At 43.6% G+C, this 18,827-nt stretch overlaps 2 protein-coding genes across 3 annotated transcripts in view; both read right to left on the bottom strand.

Moving 5' to 3' along the window:
- The window catches only part of myo5b (myosin VB), a 47,780-nt gene extending 37,332 nt beyond the window's left edge, over nt 1-10,448 (bottom strand). For both annotated transcript variants that reach the window (XM_084936780.1, XM_084936782.1), the window contains exon 1: nt 10,335-10,448. In XM_084936780.1, the coding sequence (XP_084792906.1) occupies nt 10,335-10,364 (30 nt within the window). In that variant the 5' untranslated portion in view covers nt 10,365-10,448. The remainder of the gene's footprint in view (nt 1-10,334) is intronic.
- A 2,359-nt stretch (nt 10,449-12,807) lies between these two features.
- Nucleotides 12,808-18,349, bottom strand: cfap53 (cilia and flagella associated protein 53). Its single transcript, XM_084936798.1, has 8 exons — nt 18,115-18,349; nt 16,735-16,964; nt 16,020-16,193; nt 15,388-15,691; nt 14,894-15,112; nt 13,453-13,669; nt 13,255-13,357; nt 12,808-13,177 (listed from the first exon to the last, which is right to left on the bottom strand). The coding sequence occupies exons 1-8, from the start codon at nt 18,181-18,183 to the stop codon at nt 12,928-12,930; spliced, it is 1,566 nt and encodes a 521-aa protein (XP_084792924.1). The 5' UTR covers nt 18,184-18,349; the 3' UTR covers nt 12,808-12,927.
- Nucleotides 18,350-18,827: the final 478 nt, after the last annotated feature.

Below are 18,827 nucleotides of genomic sequence, written 5' to 3'. Positions count from 1 at the left end.
CACGAATGTGGGATACTGTTTGTCCGTGATTTGAAGAGCCCAGCGCTGCTCCCGACGCAGGGGGAAACTAATTCTGTCGCAGAGACCTACCTCGGCACTTGTGCAGGTGAAGCCAAAGGGAAGATATGCTTCACCATATTTTCTAGTCTTTGGCTTGAAAGGTTGGTTTGGAAACATATTTGGCGATGCTTCATCTCTGCTTTGCGTTTGTGTGGGAGCCCCGTCAAAAAACTGTCAATTATGCTAGCAGTGTCAAAGCGTTCTTTTTTTTCTTTTCTTTTCATAACGCACCCCCCCTGCAATGGCTCAGTGATAGGGGGTCTGTATGCATTATCATAGTATCTCCCTTACGATATAAAGCATATACAATACATAAACCTTGAGGCGTCTGTCGTTGTGATTTGAGGCTCTATCAATAAAATTGAATTGGACTTCTGCTTCCAGCCTCATCAGTGAGGAACAGAAGTTAGATTGGTTACAGGATTAGTGGACTCGGTTTTCAAACAACCAGCTTCCTCCACCTCAAACTCCACACTCCGAGAAAAACACTTTTACACACAGACAAAAGTTACAGAAACCATAACCATCAGTACACCGTTAAGTGTACAGTTAATCAGCAATAACAGTTCAAACATGGTCACCTCATCTGTCTGCATTCAGCAGTTCTGCCTAATGCTAATAACAACATTAAACTGAAAGCCTTTAATTATTATATCAAACAAACATTCACTGAGTTCAGGATCACTGGATTCTGTCACTACAAACTTAAAGGAAACATTTATGTTTGAGAAGCAAACATCAGAACAAAGAGATAATAAATCTCTTTGATAAATCCGACAGAAGTCAGATCTTTGTGTAGAAGTTTGCTCTGCCAGATTTGTTAGTTTATCTGCAGGAACGCACGTGGTAAAAATGATTGTGGTGGAGATGCCTATGACAGGCTAAACTGGACAAACGCAAACACTTAGCAGGTTAAGGTGAATGATAGTGTTAGCTTGATTGGTTTGTGACCGGAAGTGACATCATCAGTGAGCCGCCATGGTGGAATGAGACCGTTTATTAATCATGCTCTGATCTTCATCCAAATCATCCAAAGACAGGTGGAAACTTTTCTTATCAGGCCCCCATTGAAGTGGGCGGGGTTCTGACAAGAAGAGTTTCCACCTGTCATCTTTCTGGATGGGTTATGTGAGTGAACATGGTCCTCTGCTGGCAGAATGTAGGGATCTACAGACGCTCCATCTACCTGCAGAGAGGGTCTGTTGGCAGGCGGAGGCAGTGTCCAAAACATAAATCAATAAATATTTTAGTTTTTAAATACTTAAGTGCACTTGATTCATCTAAGAGTTCACCTGCATTTTGTTTATAATATGTGAGACAGGTGAGTGCAGAGGTTTAGTGCTAATCACAGACACATTCATGAGTCTTCAGGGTTTCTGTGAGCTGGACAACACGCTCCATTCATCCAGCAGCTGCAGCGCTAGCCGAGCGCTGACAGCGGTGGGAACCAGAGAGCTGCAGCTCAGGAGGAGAGAGATGCAGTCTGTTTGTTTCCTGCTTCCTCACAGACCCACAGCAACATGTAAATCCACCAGCAGGAGAGCTCCACCCACATTTATCAGAAATCACACAGACTTCTTTCCGGATACAAATAATTACCTGCATGTGTAACAGTCTGTTATTAACTGCTTCAAAACAGCAGACCAATAAATACATTTAACAGCTGGAATAGCTGACTGACAAAACCCCAAACAGCAGCAAACAGCAGAACTGAGTGAGACAGATGCCGGCTCTGGGAGGGTTTATGTCACATTATTAAAAAAATAAATAAAAAATACTCGACTCCAGGGAAAAAAATAAAAATAAACCCACAATGCCTAATGAACAAAACTCTGAATCACTAAATATTCAGGTGCAGACAGACTCAACATTTTGTAATGAAGACAGCAAACATAACAAAGCTGCTTCATCACCTCAGCGGAAAAAACTCCAGCCACAACCAGCACCAGAAAGATTTAATGAGAACTATTAATATTCACCAATGAACAAAAGAAAAATGATCAAAATATCAAAAATATCGATTCTGAGTCCCAAGAGTCAAAGTTAATATGAGATGTGTGGCCTACTTTAGTTTGCCAATGATAATAAATAAATTACTGACATAGCAAAATAAATGCGTGAAACTGAGTCTGTCATCTTTCCAGAATCTTTATCCCTGTGACCCCTGACCCTTCAGTACCTGATGCAGGAACTCAGTATTTTTGATTTTACAATCTGGATGTATGTAGTGTGAAGATGCAGCTTCTTCAGAGATGGAAGGATCCAAAATACCAGTAATGTAAATTCATAAAGACTTTCAGACTTCTTGTTTTAGGTCATTATGGAGCCATAATCACGTAATCAGCTGATCAATACAGCTTAGTGGGAAATCACTGAGTTGCTAGAGAGAACAACAAGCATACAAAAACAGAATAATAAAAGTCCGACATGGAGCGAACTCACTGCTGCCCTGATCATCAACGTGCTAGAAAAAGGAGAGAACCGTCCGAGTTTAAACCGAAGCTCTCTGGATTCTGGAAGTCACTCTGACCACTTGGTGATCAACAATTGTTAAGATTAATCAGATTGTCAATCAGATTAATGAGTAAAGAAACTCGTTCCACTGCAGGCCTGATCTGCTCTGACTCAGCATTAGGGCTGCCACGATTAGTCGACTAGTCACGATTACGTCGACTATCAAAATCGTCGACGACTGATTTAATAGTCGACACGTCGTTTGAAGCTTTGTAAGATCACAAAAGACGCAGGAATAAGTAGTAGGATTTAAGAGTGTAATAACGGACTGAAACAGAAGATGGCAGCACTGCATGTACAAGGATGCCAGCTGCCGTTAAACCCCGAAGAAGAAGAAGCTCTGTCCCAGAATTCATAGCGCAGCCCAGCTCAGTTTCCAACAATGGTGGCAGCTAGTTAGTTTCTGGGTCACAAAATAAACGTTTAACATATTTTCAGGCGAGAATGTAGCTGTGTAAACTTCAAACATCTGCTCAGTTTATCAAGACACCACATATTTTCAAAAGCGCTCCGACGTTTTCGGAGACGTCTGTTACCCACTAGCTCGATAGCTAGCCGGGGACAAGGCTCACTAGAGCCGGTGAGAACACCGGACTCCCGGCAAATCGTTTTCAAACCCACCGCCATCTTTCACTAACTCAGGTTAAATATATATAAATCACTTAGAGAACTTAAAAATGTTATTGTTTGGGTTTTTTTTTGGTTTTTTTTATTTGTTCCTGAGTAAATCGGTTTGGCTGAGATTAAAGTTATAGTTTTTACACAGCTGAATAAACGTCAAGAAGACAGCTGATTATCAGAAGTGTGAGATGCTCGAGAATTTACTGCGGTGTCCTGTTATATTTTAGATAGCAAGGTGTTTATTAAACCTCACCGAAACAATCTGCAAATTTCATTAAAATTTAATAAACTATCCGTAAACACTTAAAGCTGTAAGCTAATGATAGTTATATAAGAGCAGATGCATGCTGGTGCAATAAGCTGTACGTTTTACGTCCAATGGATCCATGATCTGATTAGTCGACTAATCGCAAAAATAATTGGTGACTAGTCGACTATCAAAATAATCGTTTGTGGCAGCCCTACTCAGCAGCCTCAGCAGAGTCCTGGATCTGAGTCCAGCAGATTCCCACTAGACCAGCATCACTCTGAGATCACCCTGATAACACCAACCCTGTTGGAGAGCCCAGCAATCATGACTCAGCTGAGCACAGGTGGAGCTGCAGGTGGAAACCCTCCCCCCAAATACCAGATTACTCAGTCTGATGAGGTTCAAAGTGGCCCCACTTAATGAAGCGGACCACCGAGCCCAGGAGGAGGATTACAGATCAGAGCTGACTCACAGATAGATACACACACACACACACACACACATATATGTGCAGAGGTTCAGTCAGAAATCTGCGTCTGACTGATTCTAATCTGAAACATACGCTCACGCTGTCCTCGGAGCAGAGCTGCGACTAACGAGCTGTAATTAATCTCAGCTAATCCCAGCATGCACAGCAGAAGACGACGACTTCTTCTGAGTGAGTCTCCATCATTCAATCCAACACTCCTCCTCTGCAGGGTGGCAGGGGGGTGGGGTTGCATGGTGCCTGTCCTCGCTGGCTTTGGGTGATCACATCTAAACACAGTGGCAGTTTCTCAGACAGGGGTTAAAAAGAGAGGTTACAGCAGAATGTGGAGGATGTAGAAAAGTGCTGCTGTCAGAAATGTTCACATGACTGAACTTCACTGTTTGTAAAACAATATTAAACATGACCGACTGAAAGCTGAATGAACTTCAGGGTTACGCCTGCACGTGTGTTGTTATTTAGTTTTTACTTTTCAGTTTTGGTTCCATTCCAGAGATGTCTTGATTTTTTTGGTTTATATTTTGATAGTTTCTGTTAATTTTTACGATGTGATTGGTATTTGTAAGACTGAAAGAAAGCCGGTGCTCCTAATCTCAGGGGCAGCGATCTAAGCAGAGAAGCCCACCCTCCTCCTCCACCCTTTCTAAGCCAGCAGGGAGACATAATCTCTGCAGCGTGTCCTGGGGTGTCCTCCCCGATAAATGAAAAATAACACAGTGGAGGTGAACAGGAGGCGTGCTGGTCATATGATTTAGCCACTTCAACTGCCTCCTTTCAGTGTAGAGGAGCAGCAGCTGTACTCAGCAGCACGTACACATGGTCAAGCTTCACAGGTTTCACTGTTACTGCTGCAGGAACACAGACGCAGGAACAGGTGTGATGACAGGTGTGCACCTCTCTCCTGTCCTCTGAACATACCTACAGCCTGCCGTCATTATTTACAGTTAGCTTTTTAAAATCTAGCTGATCCAGCGTCCAGCCTGCAGGTGCTGCTGCAGCTCATTTCCCCCTTTTTTCTCCCAATTATGACGCCTTTCACACGAGGTTTTCATCCTGACACCAACATCTGTGACAACAACTGTCGCAGTCAGAGTTTGTGACGTCACATAAATTAAAAATGATGAAAGAAAAGTGTTTCAGTGACGCAAAACAACATGGAAACTTCCAAATGTGCTTTTTAGTTAGAAGCTATGGCTATATAAAAATGAACTGTGGAAATGTCCCATCAACACAATTTGAAGATGTAGGCTAACTTTAGTCTACAGAGTCTTATCTAACCTAACCTGCTAACTTCTCACAGATCCTGCTGTCACTTCCTCACAGTCCACATGAAATGTTGCTTCAGTTCAAACTGAAGGGTCCAAAAGTCAAAGTGAGTTTGGTGCAGAAGAGCTCTACAAAATAACGACAGTTAAAAGTACGTCTGGTGTCAGAGTCAAGGCCATCATTATCAGCAGCATGTAATAAAATGAAGTATCAACAGATTAAAGTTGGCTTCTGAGTTACTTTCTTCTAGTAACAGCATGAGGAAGAAGACTCACTGAACTCCAGCACAGAGAATAAAGCCGAGACCAAGATCACAAAACAAAACGTCCTCACATTTTAAAAGCTTTAACTCTCATCTCTCACAGAAAGATCTCAGAAAAAAAAGAACAAAAGTAAACTCATAACTTTCCCCCTGCTGTGAACGCTGACGTAAGAAGACACTTTTCTGCCTGATTACAGTGGTCCAGGAGACGGTACAGACTGAAGGACTACAGGTGGGACTACAGTGAGTTCTGCTGCAGGAGGAAGCTCATTTAGTCTTTGCGTCTCAGAATTCAGACAGCCTGATTGAGCAGAGGTTTCACTCAAGCTGAGGCGAGGTTAACAAGTTCATGAACATTCAAACAGGTTCCTGCTGAGTTAATAAAGAGTCACAGATTAGACTGGAAACAAAGCATCAGAGGATGAACGGAGCCTGGCCTGACTAAACCCACAACACTGCTGAATCCTACAATCCCCACAATGCATTAGAGTCTCTCTGCTTTTATTCTTTTTTTTTTAAATTTTGTTTTGTTTTCGTCTGGGCATTTTCTTCCTGTTGCTCATCAGCTGTTTTATGTTTTTATTCTCTCTCCCATTTCTGCCTGTCGGTTTATGATGCTGAAGAAAATTAAGTTGGAAGACAAACACAACAAATTTAATGATCTGACTGCATGTATGTGTGTGCGGTTTAAGGATGAAGACATTAGATAAGACAATGACTTCATCTCTGATTTTCTTTTGTTGCTTATTATAGAAAACGAGCTTTAATCATTAATCACTGACGTGCAGGTGAGCAGATGATGGGCTGTCAGTGATCTGAGTGATGAATCATCAATGAGTGTAATAATGCTGCTTTTCCAGGCTGATAACAGGTTCAAACAACCAGCAGAAAACCAGCTTCCGGTCTCGCTCTGAAGGTTTATTCAACCAGTGATAATGCCCTGATCACAGAAACCGTCCAGCACGGCCTCACAGACAGCCTGAGTTCTGTGAACCACTCTGAAATCCAACACGGGTCCCTTTTAACTCAAATCTGCGCCTCCTGCACCTGTCCGCTCAGCCGCACGCAAGACTCCTTTCAAAAATTAGCCATTTTACACTAAAGTGTGCACTCTGTGGAATTTCTGAGGTCAAATCTCTTTAGTTTGCGTTATCCAGGCTTTACCTGTTCCTCTCTTACATTCAGGCCAAATAACCACATATAGCTCCAACGTTACTTCACTCTCCACCCGCAGCGCCATGAACTAATGTTCCAACACTAAGTCCCAACAGGTGACTCATCTCTTTAAAATCTGAATAAACACCGTGATGTCTGGTTTGTGTGTCGGGTGTAACATAAATCATCCTCAGAGTTTAGTGCAGGTGAGTCCTGAGCGTCTAAAGGCGACGTAAGTGACGGGGTTCGGGCTGGAGCTGCTCCAGCAGGTGCGCGTCTGTTCCAGGTGAAAAGTAAACTCACCTTCGTGTACAGCTCGTTCACGGACATCGTGCCTCCCCGGTGGATCAAACTACACTAATAAGCTCCTCTTGTGTCCATTAATGATCCATTAGAGTCCCTCTGCGCTCCGGTTCGGTCCTAAACCAGCAGAGACTTTCCAGTGCGCATGCCCCGCAGCAGGTGTCTGGCCGAGTTTCGGTCACTTTGTTCGGTGTAGCGTCGGTCCGAAGAAGCGCGCTCCCGCTGCTGTTTCCTCCGGTAAAAACGAACCCTCGGGTACTTCAGGGTAAACTCAGAGCCGACGAAAAGGGTTCTAACCGGAAGAAGGATCCCGAAATCCAGAAAAACGGAAACGAAAAGCCTGAAGCGACCCGCAGGTGGAGGGAGGGAGGAGGCCGGTTCTTCCTGACAGCCGTGTTTTCCCCACACTGCCCGCTGATTGGCTGATCCCTGGCTCCAAGCCAGGTTTCAACCACACACACACATACATACACACACTACGCAGGGTGCTTCAACATGAGGCGTGGAGCCCCACAGAGGGTCCTGAGAGAAACCTGGAGGGTCCATTTAAAAAAAAAAAATTCCCAAGTTAACATTTTATTTGAATTTCTGTGAATACCATCCCTGTAAAAGTATCAACACTATGACAGCATCTCCAAAATTCACTGCCTGTCAGTCAGATCTGGTACAGATCTACAAGACTGATTCTGTTTGTGGATCCAGTGGAAATTGGCAGCAATTCCACTGCCTGTTTATTCCAGTATATAGAATTATTTGTATGGGTCTAAGTGAATGGAGCAAAACCGCTAAAATAATCACTCCCACCTGCTTCTCTAAACTAAAGTCCCACTTTTATTTCACTTATTGCAAATCCAGCATCAATCATCTGTATGAACTGTAATAAAACAACATATATGACTTTCAGTCTTTCTCACAGTAATTCAGAGCCATCTATGGAGCAGGAAGACCCCAGAGTGGGAAACCTCCAAGTTATGAGAAGTTCATTGGTAACATAAATACATAAAACAAAAACATACTTTTTTCTGCCTGCTCTCCAATATTCTTCCACTATTCACCAAACTTTGTATATATTATAATCAAATGACCTCTAAAACCCTAAAACTTCTTTTCTGTGATTAGCTGACACACCTTTGTGGGTGTGGCCACTTTAATGGTCAAACTTCTGTAATTCTTTAATGTTTCATCTAGTTGCAACCAAATCTGTTTATAAAGGTCAATATTCCAAATGCAAACTGCTGACCTTGTACCAGTTTTACCACTAAGGGATGCTAATTCAATAGTAAATAAAACAATATAAACAGCGATTAGTTGAATATAATAAAAAAACGTAAAAAATATAATTAAAAAACAAACAAAACGAAATTGGTGGTCTAAGTAAGCATTGCAAAATATTGGAATTGTGGTGCTGTCACAATAGCACCATCATTTGGTCGATAAGAGAACTACCCTCAGAGGAACTTTGATTTTGTATTTTTAATCTTTCTTTTGGTTTTTTTTGATTATCTTTTCATGAAGGCTTCAGAATGACAACCAGAATGTCAAACAATCAGCCACAAAGAGAAGACGAACAGACATGAAAGCAAACAGGCTGCACACTGTGAGAATTAATCATTTAACGCTCGTCCACGCCTCCTCACCTGACAGCATTCATCCAAACGTGTCGTCTCATTCTTTCCACACCTTAACCTCTTAAGCCCAAAGCCTAACTGATCTCCAGCCTTTTGCCCCCGTATCAGGGGGCGTTGGGGTTAAGAGGTTGGGCTTTGTTCCACTTCAACTCTTTGTGTTTAAATTGACCACAAAAACCGAATGCAGTGGAACCAGAAAGAGGCCAGACCAATCAAAAGTGCAATAATGAGGTGGGATGTAAATAAATCCTGTGTTAACACCTGGTGTGTACTTAAGAATTTTTATGTTTCTTTCTATTTTTAAATGCAAATCATGTACTTTATAAATCCATTTATTTTACAGTAGGAGCTACACTGTAGGCTGAAACCAGCAAACATGTCACACCAGCTGTAATCCTGTAACCTGTAACCTGTGTATGTCAGTTAGCCTGCAAAAAACACAAACACAAACAAAACACCATTAGACCTTATTTTGGGATAAAGCCTTCAAACCTCTGAAGCTTGTAGACTAAAGACTGTCTAGTTTTTATGTCTTGGTGATCACTGATGTGGAATTTCTGTTATTACTGTTAATTCAGTCTTTTAAATAACTGCCAGGAGGAATTTCCTAGACTGTGGCAAGAAGAAGCATCAGCCTGCACAGCTGCAGTTCCCCTAATGGCCACTTGAGACTCCAGCATTGAGTCAGTCCCCATAGTCTCCCATGTTAAAATGGTTGGCTTTACTGCAGAAATAACATGTTTACAGGCTGATACAGGAAACTGTTGACTTTGTGAAGACTGTTGGGTTTGATCTAATTATTACAGTTTGCTTTAATATGGTGGGGAGGGGTGGCTGTAGCGGCTAGCTGTCTGCTAGATAACAGGACCTCTGTGTTTGTGCTGTTGGAGGCAATTATCTGACCAATATCATGGCTGCTGTGAGGTTAATTATTGTCACAGATCGGCCAAATTCAAGGAATGTAACTTAGTGCTAACATGCTAACTAGCATTAGCTGGTCTGTTTGCACTCCACCACCTCATCTAAATGTGGTCACTCCAGAAACAAAAAACTAACACAGCAGGATTCAAAACCAAAGGGTGCCTAAAACCAGTCTGTGCGTGAGACTTTGTAGACATAAATCTAAAAATCTGAATCTGGAGAGAAATTATGTCCTGTTATTACAGATGAAGCTACACAGTAGCATAGAAAGTAAATGAGCTCCAGTCACATTATTAAAAATATAGTACTTTTGCTTAGATTATAGTAATACTTCATCACTGAAAGAGCACTACGCTCTAAACTGCTTCAACATTTTGGGTCTTTGTCAATGTGAATGTTTTGCTTCAGTGCAGTAAGACTATCCTGCTGCAGTATGGGAAATGTAGGATTTTTGGCTGCTTTCTTTGTGTCTCATTCAGGCCTCTAAGAATCCTTCAACTAACTAATTTATCCTTTTCTCTTCAGACGTGTTGATAAATCTCTCACAAACACAGTCAAACTAAAAAGTCTATCGAGCCAGAGAAGGATATTTGACCTTCATGCACCACCACCCATCACATTTATATTTCCTGTAATATCTCCTCACAGACATAAAATTTGAGAGTATAAAGCTGGTTTTACATAAAATGTTCTTATGTAAGTCAGACCTTTCCTTCTGATAACACATCAGTAAAGTGTGTCTGTTATCAGAGATGTTGTGTAATGCCGACAGGCTGATAGTGAACGTTATAGAGAATATTTTGTGTGAACATTAACCACAGATATGAGTTCTTACAGTGAGTACAGAGGCAATAACAGGTCCTTTACCTTGGAGTAGGGGTAATAATCTCCGCTCATCCTCTCCGGCTGATAAATAGATCCTCATGTGCTGAAATAAGCTGCATTAGATCCTGTGACAGTGATTGTGGGAACCAGCAGCTCCTCTCAGACCTGTCTGAGCACAGCTATTATTCTTACTCAGCTAATGAGTCCACTCCCAAACCACTCCTTCTGCTGGTATGAGGTGTTTACCTGCACATGAATCTGACAAGACGCCGGTCCACCCACAACAGGCTTTATCACGCTGCCACAGCCGTGAAGGCTGTGAAACACAGGCGTGAAAAAGAACAACAGAGAACTTCAACAGGCTGCACACGGAAGAAGAAATCTCACCACAGGCTGACAGTCCTGTGACTTTCATTAATGTTCCTGAACCTGTGCTCCTCTGACATCAGTGAAATATAATGTGGCACTAGCATTCATGTCACTGTTTTCCAGCTTTGTTTCATTCTGGGAACAGAGGAGCTGTGCACTATTAACAGTTCAAAATAATCTTTACTGGTGCTGCACAAATCACTGTTCAGTCCTGTGGTCAGTCTGTGCAACAGAGACACAGTTAGTTACACAAGAAAATGGACAGTATAAACATGTAAGCATTTTTTACTCTTTGACTCTACAAGCGTAGCTGTGCATGATTCAGAGCTTTGGATGAGCTGATTTCTTTCACCAGTTTTCGGGGGTGTGCTGAGGAACAGCAACAAGTGTTTCAAGCTTACTTCTTAGCAATTTGGCAGCTGCCATGTTACTTTCTGTGGGACCAGAAGCAACCATATTTAGAGGAAAGGGTGGAGTTTGAAGAAAAATTCACTGAGGTCAGAGATCAGGTGAGCAGTAGACTCATTTTGTCACAGACTTCTATTCAGTCAGACTCCTTTTTTACTCCTTTTTCCTGCATAGTAGGAGGAATGCAATGCTTCACTTTACTGACCTATATGCTGTGTCCATCTTTGATATACAGTTTATGTTTGGTTTACAAACACAATCAGGTGAAACAAAGATGAACTGAAATAAATGAAAATATTGAGTTAAATATGTTATTCAGGTGAGTTCAGGCATGCAGAGACCGTTTTTTTAAAGTCAATTTGAACTTCAGGTGATTGTTTTGCTATTTCTCAGCATTCTTAAAAAAAAAAACAACCCAAAAAACCACTGTGGTCATGCTGAGGTGTTCATGTTATTCTGTCCATCCCACCTCCAGCTATGATGTAATGATGAAATGATGCAGAGTTTATTTGTGCTTGCACAAGTTTACCCATGAAAACCTCAGCATGTGTCAGAGTGTGTTAGTGTGACATTTCCTTAAGATGATGATTGAAAAACTTTATTAACACAAGCTGCAACAGTATGTTGTTAGTAACAGACTCTAGTGTACATTAAATACTCATTAACTTCTCCAATTAGTGATTTGTAACAATGATGTAAGCATATGCAAAGTGACAGCATTACAGTAGGGCCGGATTAAACACTAAGCATGGCCCCGGGCAAAGAGATGGTTTTGGGCCCCGCATAAAGGGAACGTTAAAGGAAAACTAGTGTGAACGATTCTTTGACTGACTTAATGGAGTCAGGCTTAGGATCTTAGGATTGAGACATTTTCATAGTGTGTAATCCAAACAACACAGCAGATTATTAATGACAAATATATGAAAAAGAGGCCAGGTACAAACTCCGCCAGAAGAGCAGGTCACATGTCTACCAAAGGTAATGCAAAAGCCATTTGGGGCGATCTTCAAAAAACAGTCAAATAGTTTTATCCATTTATTCTGCTTAAACCTCCCATCCTACCTGAATATAGTCATGTGGGATGAGGTTCGAATAAAATAAGCGCTTTATAACGAAGAACCAATATGCTGCTAATAAACAGAAAAAGAAGGGTGAGTATGTGCACCTTCATGTTAAGTGTTACCTGTTCATTAAATACATTAAAGACGTGATGCTTGCTGAGCTGGGAGCTTCATCCGGAGAGTCTTCTGTCAGCAGCTTGCAGTGATGTTCATAAAGAAGAGTCATTTATAATTATTAGAGATGGTTTACAGTGAGTCACCCAGTTACATCAAACTGCTGCTGTTGCTTATTTTCTTTTTACCACATGACGATTCTTTCACAATAAAAACCTGAGATGTTTTGTAATGTGGCTCTCTTCCCTCTCCTTCAGTAAATATTACCCAACAGAGAGTGTGAATCACAAACAGGCTCCTCTGACATCACCCACCCCATCAGTCACTTCACAGTGAAGCATTTAAAGGGCAAACCAAAGCAGCATAACTCTGTCACCTGCTTCAGGTGTTTATTATCATGATATAAATACAACTGCTTCAGAGAACCGCTGTTATTAATACCAACATGAGCTTAGATACTTAAGTGTTATTTTTCTGTATTCCAAACTTTTTTCAGCTGTGATTCAATTTCTTTAAATTTAAATAGTCTGAACAGTTTCACAGAAACATAACCAGACTAAAACTTCTCTTGAAATCACTCTTTTTAATGAATTTTGTGTGTTAAATAAAAGAGAAACATCCAAACAAAATACATGTGGAGGAAACCTGATACACACCCCGCCCCCCAATTAAACTGTGGAGGTTCAGTAGTCTGTAAGCCGGGTCTGGGGTGCAGACCTGGAGACCTCCACTCTCCTAAAAGGGTGGGTGCCAGCACTGTGGGACATAAATCTGGACAGTATGTGCTCTTTCTTGGCGCTGAGGAGCTGCTCCAGCAACAGGCCCTGCTGGTGCTCCCGCTGCTCCTGAGCCTTCAGCTCTGAGTGGAGCTGCTGCTGCTGCTGCATCTGAGCACGGAGGTCGGCTTGGTATGCCCCAGCTGCCTGCTTCTGCCTGCGGGACGGACAGACAGTAAGTCAGACACACGGATATCAGACACACGGACAGCACTCGGCCGTTTGCTGACCTACCGTCTCTTCTCCTCCTCCTCCTTCTGATTCTCCTCCTCAATAACTCGCTCCAGCTCCTCACACTCCTTTTTCACCTGGGCTTGTTTCTGCAGATTAGCATACACTGGAGTGCACAGACACACACACACACACACTAAGTGAGCATTTAAACCATGAAACGATTAAAGAATTCAAACCGAAGTATAAAAACTGCCTCACATTTGTTCTGGATCTGCAGGTGCTGCGCCTCCATCACCTCCTCTATCAGCCTCTTCCTGGCCTCCCTCTCCAGCCGGCTCTTCTCCTCTCGTTTAGCCCAGACCTCCTTCAGCTGCTCCTCTATCAGCTGCTCCATCTCCTCCTCCTCTTTCCTCTGTCTCTGCAGCTGCTCGAACAGATACTCTCGGTACCTGCGCTGCTCCTCACGCAGCTCCGCCTGAATGCACACACACACACACACACACACACACACACACACACACACACACACAAGCATGCACGCGGTAAATCAGATGAGTGCGTTCTCGTGTTCATTCACAAGTGAAAACCTTTCTCTTCGCTGTTGAAAACTGCAAATGCTGTTCTTCATCTTTTATCTGAATTTCTCGATTCTTATCACCTCACAAGAAATACGTTTTATTTACATTTGTTCCAATTTTGAAACATTAATTTAATCTTTACTCTGTGTTAGACCATACTGATTAACTTCAGCCTATAGACAGCTTTAGGTCCTTAGTAAATGTCTGACCTGCTTCATCAATGTTCACTCTTGTGTCAGCTACAGCTGACTGCAGTGCTCAGAGGCCCCCTGCTGGCCTGAATGAGGAAGTGCACTCACTGTGGCTAACACTGCCTGAATATTTTCATTCTTCCACTGAAGTCGTTTGAATTTGTCTGAGAGGATCAGTGCTAAGAATCAGTCTGTCACTGAACCATAGAAGGAACAGCACAGAAAACTCATCCACCAATCAAATAATGTTCATTCATCTTCTGAGTGCTGTTCCTGAAGTTCAGGTCTCAGGAGCAGTAGTCAGATCCCCCAGACCTCTGCAGTGTGTCCTGTGTCTGCACTGAGGCCTCCTCCCAGCAGGAGATCGAACACTTAAACCCGGTCGTGTCTGAGCCTCCTCATTCCACCTCAGCCTGATTCTTTTGATGCAGATGAACAGCTCTCAGCTTCATTCTTCTGGTCTCTACCCAGAGCTCGTGGTCAGCTTTACTTTTACACTCAGTTCTCTCTTATTACCAAAGCAGTCCATCATAGCATCCACCTGCAATCTGCTGCGCCGTCCTTCTCTCACTGAAGAACAGGAGCAGAGACACTTATAGCACAGTGCTCTCTGACCTTTTACAGCTGAACACATGACCTCAGACATGTTAATGCTATTTCCTGCCATAGTGCTAGTTTGAGGCCATCCCTTAATCAGATCAGCAGAACTACATAATCTGCACAACAAAAAGAAGTGGTTCACAAACTCAGTGATAAAAAGCGCCCTGACTGAAGTCCAACAGCCACCAATCTAAGTCTGTGAGCATCCTCGAGAGGACACAGATCTCATCTTGTGTTAAACCCCAGTGTTACAAACAAGAGAACAATCATTTATAGAATTGATTTTACATTTCCTGGCTCAATCCGGCCTTGACGTTCAGGTTCTCTTACCTTCCTCTGAGCAGCTCCTTGTTTCTCATCTATTTCCTGCTTGAGCAGTGCCTGCAGGATGCTCATGTCCAGCTCCAGCTCCTCGCGCTGTTCCCGGGCCAGGCGCTTCATCTTCAGCCTTAAACCATGGTCCAGCAGCCGCCGCTGGCCCTGCTTTGCCCGGAGCTTCTGCTGCTGCTCCCGCTGCTCCTGCAGGAGGCTCGTCTGCCGCTGCTGCGCCTGCACGCCACACAGTTATCATACACTCAGTTACCACGTCTGCCGAATGTGCAAAAGGTGAATGTGTCACTGGTCTAGGTTGGAACTGTAGACAGTGTTATGTTCAAAAGGAGTGTGGAATATGAACAGGAGGCTCCTGGGCATGCTCAGAATGACCCTTTAAATCATCTTTCAGGCACCAGAATGATCTGCAGTGGTTGTGTGTGTTTGTGAGCTGTGTCTCCCCCTTGTATGTGATTTGAGATGAGTGCGACTGTAATGACTGAGGAACAGACCAGAAGCCGGGCCTCCTCTTCTTTCAGCTCCCTCTCCCGCTGCCTCTGCTGCTCGGCCGCCTCCATCTGCCTGCACAGGATGCTGCGCTGCTCCTCGTTCCTGTGTCGCTGGTTCTGGGCTCGAGCGCTCTCCTGCTCCTCTTTGGCTCGCCCATCACCCGCCCACAGTTCAGAGAAGAGCAGGTCCTCCTCCTGCTGCCGCCGCTGTTGCGCCTGCCGGCTCCTCACCTGAGCGGCTCGCTCCTGGCACACCTGCTGCTCCGTGAGCCTGCTGCAGATGCTGCGCAGCTCCTCGCACTGCTCCCTGAGCACAGCAGTAACCACACAGCTGAGACTATTCATTAAAAATTAAAAGGATTTTCTGATGTTGGTTACAGGACTGCATCAGCATTTTAAAGTCTAACTTTCTGAACTTGTTTTTAAGCAGCTTCAGTTCAGGTAGGCCAAACTAGCTTCCTGCCTCGAGTTGTGCTCCCGTTTAACTTGTTCCAGTGTGAATCAGTAGTTTGAAATGAATTCCTTCAGAGGAGTTCACTGGCTCTAATATTAATGATTTATCTTGGGAATGTTTGTAACTGAGATGAATATTTGTAACTGTAACTGTGGATGTTTAGGTGGAGGGTGCAGGGTACCTAAACTGCTGCTCCAGTTTCTCAGACACCAGCTGCTGTCGCTCGCTCTCTCTCTTGTGCCTCAGCGCTTTGGCTTTCTCTCTCATCTTTGCCTGTTTCTCTAATGTTGTCTCCTTTTTCTCCTCCATCTCCTGCAGGAGCTGCTGCTCCTCCACCTCCAGCAGCTCTGCCAGCCTGAGGACACGATTGGGTGAGAAAGATGTCACAGCAAGCACAGACTGTAAATACTGTATCCCACCATCCACTCAGCACCCTCCTCTGTCACACCAACCCTCTGCATGTCCTCCTTCACTACATCCATGAACCTCCTCTGAGGTTTTCCTCTCCTCCACTCTGCCTGCACTTTCTTCTTCACATCTTGTGCACCCTTGTACATTGGATGGTTGACCCCAGATATTTAAACTCATCCACCTTCATCTGCTGCTTGCATGTTTATCTTTCCACCTGTGTGCTTATTCCTCTACTCTCCAGTTCTTCTCTTATCTCCACGCTCTCCTCCGCATGCTCTCTACTCTCACTACAGCCGAGGATTAAAACTATGATGCATTATTTTTCTGAGCTTTAATAATCTCTGATTTTAGGTGGGATACTGGATGATGAAAACCGGTAAAAAGTCACTTGATTAGCAGGTACTAAGGTTACATGTGTGTTGTGTAATCAGAGTATAAAGTAATCTGAGTACTAAAGGTGCTGTGGGTGGACTTTGTCATCAAACCTGCGTCTCCTCTGCTCGACGTCAGTCTCGTGCTGGCTCACGGCGGCTTGGACTCCCCTCTCCACGGCTCCTTTCAGGAATCGCTGCTCCGTGTCTTTCAGCCATGACGTCTTGATGTTGCAGCTCTGTTGGTACTTGGAGAACTCCAGCACTTTGTCTCGGGCCGCGTCCTGCCTCTGCCTCTGCAGCATCAGCTGCTCTGCAGGCCTCAGAGCAGGAGGCCGGGCTCTCTGAGACACCACACAGATCCAGAACAACAACCACACAGACAGAAACTGACATCAGTAACACTGCAGTACTGTGAGGAGTAGTATTCATATTTTCTACTCCACCATCGAGAGCCTTCTGACCTACTGCTGCACACTCTGGTTCAACTGCTGCACTTTGGAGGACAAGAGGAAACTGCAGCGGGTGGTGAGGGCAGCAGAGCTGGCAATTGGCACTTCACTAACCCCCCTCAGAGACATTTATCCTGGCAGACTTCAGAAGAAAGCCAGCATCATCCTCAAAGACCCCTCGCAACCTGGACACTCACTCCCACTTACTTACACTATTGTGTATTTCACACGGAGAGATGCCAAACTGCCTTTCATTGTTCTTGTAACAGTGACAATAAAGAGCTATTCTATTCTATTCTATTTTAATCTAATCTATTCTATTCACTGTAACTCACAAACATATCTTACTCCACTACTCCTGTTTAGTTACGTTGCAGGTTAATACTGAAGCAACAGCAACTATAATACTTTATAGATTTACTCTGAAATAGGACACTTTGCATAGTAAATGGTAAATGGGCTGGTGATTATGTAGCACTTTCTTCTCTAAGAGATCACTCACAGCGCTTATACAACTTGCCTCATTCACCCATTCACACAAGCACTTTTTTCTATGCTCTTTTTAAGTGCTTTCTATCTGACTCACACACATTCATACTGATGGATGCATCTGAGAGCAACTTGGGGTTAGTATCTTGCCCAGTGATATTAAGCATGCAGACTGGAGCACACAGGGTCGAACCACCAACCTTCTAGTTATGCAATATTTTCACTTATACCTCATAGTATTATTTTTAATTTTACTCACAGTAGAGTACTTTTACACTGGAGTATTTATACTTTCAATGCATGTATATTTTTTTAGCGTACTCGTAACAGATTTTACAGTATTCTTACTTTCATTTGTATGAGCCTACCTTCACACTGCAGAAATTGTACTTTTACTTAACAGCAGTATAAGTGCTATTACTTTAAATGTTGCCTTTACACCGCTGCATTCTTTTGTACTTTTACCCTGCAGTAAATTTACCTATTTACCTTACTATTATGGACCATTTTTACTAAAGGCGTGGTGCTGCTTCTTTGTTGGTGTCCCTCTTACCACAGCCACAGAGTGGGGCGTGGGTCCGGTGATCTCCCTGCACCTCGTTCTCCTCTGACTGAGCAGCATCCCGCGGGGTTGGGCTCTTGGTGTCCGGGGCTCTGCCTCTGCTCTCCGGTTCACGACTCTTCGTTTCAGCTCCGTAAGTCTTAGTAAAAAGTTAAAACACAGAGGAGACCTTCGCTTTCCGTTACCATGGAAGCAACAAACAGAGAAGACGTTGGTCACAGCTCAGTGTATGCGCATGCGTCACCGCAGCCGACATGCTGCTCCGGTGCGTCAGCGTGGCCGCCGTATTTCTCCGGGGCTGCCGCGCCCCCTAAAGCACGAGAGTGTAACGTGCAGGGGCGATTCTAGGATCAGAGCTTTGGGGGTGCTGAGCACCCAAAGAGCTGCCCAGCCAGGCAAGATAAACTTTACTCGTCACGATCAGACTTCTTCCCCATCTCTGTCAGTCCCTGCATCCTTAAACGTCTCCAGTTGTCCCAAGTTCCCTCTGACTGTCTCCTTGGTGCATTTAAACCCCTGTTCCTCCCTGTCCTGTCGTCTGTTGTCTTTGTCAGTCATCAAAATTTTACCATCTCTGTGCAAGTCTGCAAATTTCTTTATTAAATCATAAGATTCTTAAATTCATCAAGTCTCTCTGTGCCTGGGTCCTCGTCACAAAACATGACATCACTGTTTTGTACATTTTAACACAATTTAATCCCACA

Source organism: Perissodus microlepis, chromosome 7 (genome assembly GCF_051167445.1).
Source record: "Perissodus microlepis isolate ML-2025 ecotype Zambia chromosome 7, ASM5116744v1, whole genome shotgun sequence".
NCBI lineage: Eukaryota > Metazoa > Chordata > Actinopteri > Cichliformes > Cichlidae > Perissodus > Perissodus microlepis.
The sequence above is the reverse complement of the archived record's forward strand: the minus strand, read 5'-3'. Positions and strand labels throughout refer to the sequence as shown.

Bases quoted from the DNA above. Each gene is read 5' to 3' on its own strand.
- cfap53 (XM_084936798.1), bottom strand. From the start codon at position 18,183: ATGCTGCTCAGTCAGAGGAGAACGAGGTGCAGGGAGATCACCGGACCC. The intron at 16,194-16,734 runs GTTTGATGACAA...TCGTGTCCTCAG, and splicing joins GTCGAGCAGAGGAGACGCAG to GCTGGCAGAGCTGCTGGAGG. The intron at 13,670-14,893 runs GTAAGAGAACCT...GTGTGCATTCAG, and splicing joins AAGGAGCTGCTCAGAGGAAG to GCGGAGCTGCGTGAGGAGCA.